The sequence below is a fragment of the Pteropus vampyrus genome, unplaced genomic scaffold (assembly GCF_000151845.1).
Source record: "Pteropus vampyrus isolate Shadow unplaced genomic scaffold, Pvam_2.0 Scaffold455, whole genome shotgun sequence".
NCBI lineage: Eukaryota > Metazoa > Chordata > Mammalia > Chiroptera > Pteropodidae > Pteropus > Pteropus vampyrus.
The window spans coordinates 848,197-850,439 of NW_011889236.1; the positions used below are offsets into that span (position 1 = coordinate 848,197).

At 39.4% G+C, this 2,243-nt stretch overlaps 1 protein-coding gene across 1 annotated transcript in view; it reads left to right on the top strand.

The window, feature by feature from the left end:
• LOC105306715 (receptor-type tyrosine-protein phosphatase T-like) overlaps positions 1 to 1,168 on the top strand; it is a gene marked incomplete at its 3' end in the record, with an annotated part of 597,375 nt that extends 596,207 nt beyond the window's left edge. The window contains exon 17 of the mRNA XM_011381898.1: positions 1,139 to 1,168. Coding sequence (XP_011380200.1) covers positions 1,139 to 1,168 — 30 coding nt within the window. The remainder of the gene's footprint in view (positions 1 to 1,138) is intronic.
• Positions 1,169 to 2,243: the final 1,075 nt, after the last annotated feature.

Here is a 2,243-nt window from a genome sequence, read left to right on the forward strand (position 1 = left end):
GTTCAGCTCATCTAAGGATAGGATAAGGAAATGAAGGCACAGATAATTTTTCAAGTTGTAGTCTTTTCAGACTGAAGATTGGAATTCCTCTTAGTGTAGTGCTCTTTCGTGAAGTTTGAATTTTGCTCTCGTTATCTACTGATATGTAACAAACTACTCCCTGAAATTTAATAGCTTAAAAATAAGCCATGAAATTTAGTGACTTATTTTTCTCATGAATCTGTACTTTTTGCAGGGCTTGAAGAGAATGACTGGGTTCTGTCCCATGATATCAAGGGCCTCATTGGCATAATTTAGTTGTCTAGGCCTGGGACAGATGGGGGGCACCTGGATATCTCTTTGTCTTCATGCAGTCTGAGGGCCTCTATATAGTCTCTCCACATGGTCTATCTAGCATGGCAACCTCAGCATACTTGGACTTCTTATGTGGAGACTCAGGGTTCTAAGTGAGAGTTGCAAAAACCTGGACAGAGCTACAAGGCTTCTTTTTGACATATCCTAGAAAATCCCAAAAGGTAACTCTTATCACATTCTATTGTGCATATAAGGCCAGCCCTGATTCAAAATGGGAGGACACTACACATAGCCATGAGGATTGGGAAGTGTGGATCATTGGGGAGCCATCTTGGATGGTAGCTATACGATTTTCTTGCTTTTGGCATGACCTTACTAAATAGAGTCTGGTGCGACTTGAACTGAAACAGAGAAAATAGAAGTCATTATGGTTTTCCTTAGATCATGAGATCACTGTCATGTAGTAGAGTGGTAGACTAGTTCTAGAAGGCCACAGAAATCTGACCCAATATGAAAAACCCATAATTATAATGAAGCTAGTTTTAGTTGACCATAAGAAATAACTTTCAAACAACTGAAACAGCCAACATGAGATGTGGCTTCTTCTGTTAGTAGGGAGTTTCTCCATCATAGGAGAGGTCTCTCTCATTTTTCTACCTCTGAAACTATCTGATTCTCAGAGAAGATGACTGGTAGAAAAACGTACATCTCCTTGAGCTTAGGGATGCTGAAATACAATGTGCATTTCTAAGAATCAAGATTTCATATCAATCTAATTCTTGTTTATTTTTCTTTTTCCCCCTTTTTGGACATTTCCTTCATCTGACTGCCCATCAATATATAGAAGAAATGCTTATTCCTACTCCTATTACTTGTAAGTATCGACCTGGGGTTAACTTTGCTTCATGCCCTGTAAGGGAACCTGTAGCATGCATTTCCCGCACCAACCAAGTGTCTGTTGGTTTCTCATATTCACTTCTGTCTAAATCATCTGTAACCCCAAAGTTTTTATTTTGCATAGATGTTTTCCATTTGAAAATACACTGTCATTGCTCATGTCTGTTGTGTTTCTGCCATCTTGGATTTTTTCACTCTATTTTTGGAGATGCAGAGGGCTGCTTCTCCTTATTCAGTGTAAATTTCTCGTTAGAAACCCCCAAATTCCAGCAAGAGGTCAACCTAATCCTCCTGCAAGACTTGCTCACATAAAATGAAATCACAGATCTCAGCAACTTCAGAGTCCATTTGTGTCCACTTGGGGGACAGGTAACCCAAGGGTCTCAAAGGTTAGAAAGAAATTCCTTTGCTGTTTCTACTATTTCAGGAAGTCTACAGGGAATCATACTATCTAGAAACAGCTTCACAGGTGACATCCAATGTCTTTGCTTTGAGCTGGAATTATCTCAGTTTGATTTTAGCGTTAGTTATCTCATCTGTCAATGCATTTTGTTGGTAGTTATAGATGGCTGATTGCCTGTCAACTTTTTATTGCACTTTCTAAATAAACGATGATGGTATTTCTCATTAGTAAACCAGACATTTTCAAAACATGAGGGTAAAGTATAAAAACTCCATAAATAGGTCCTTGGTAATGAAATGTTAGAAAACCACCAAATTAGTCCCATGTTCCTAATATGCATTTTCCATATTTTAAAGTTGAAGTCCAGAGAGGAATGTCAAATCATATATTCAGTTAACAAAAAGATGGGATTAAAATTCAGAATACCTGGCTCCATGTAAAGTATGTTGTCCGTCATTGCATGCTGTCCTCTACCCCTGGGAAACTCGGCCTTGTGAGAGAGGCCATGTCTGTCAGTGAGCATCTGCTGAAGCCTTCACAGATGAAGATGGAGCTAGCAAAAGCCTCCCCCATCCCCTGTACTCAGTGCTTATGTCCACAGGTCAATAGGCCCAGAAGTGAGCAGATAAGATTCTGATACCACTACTCT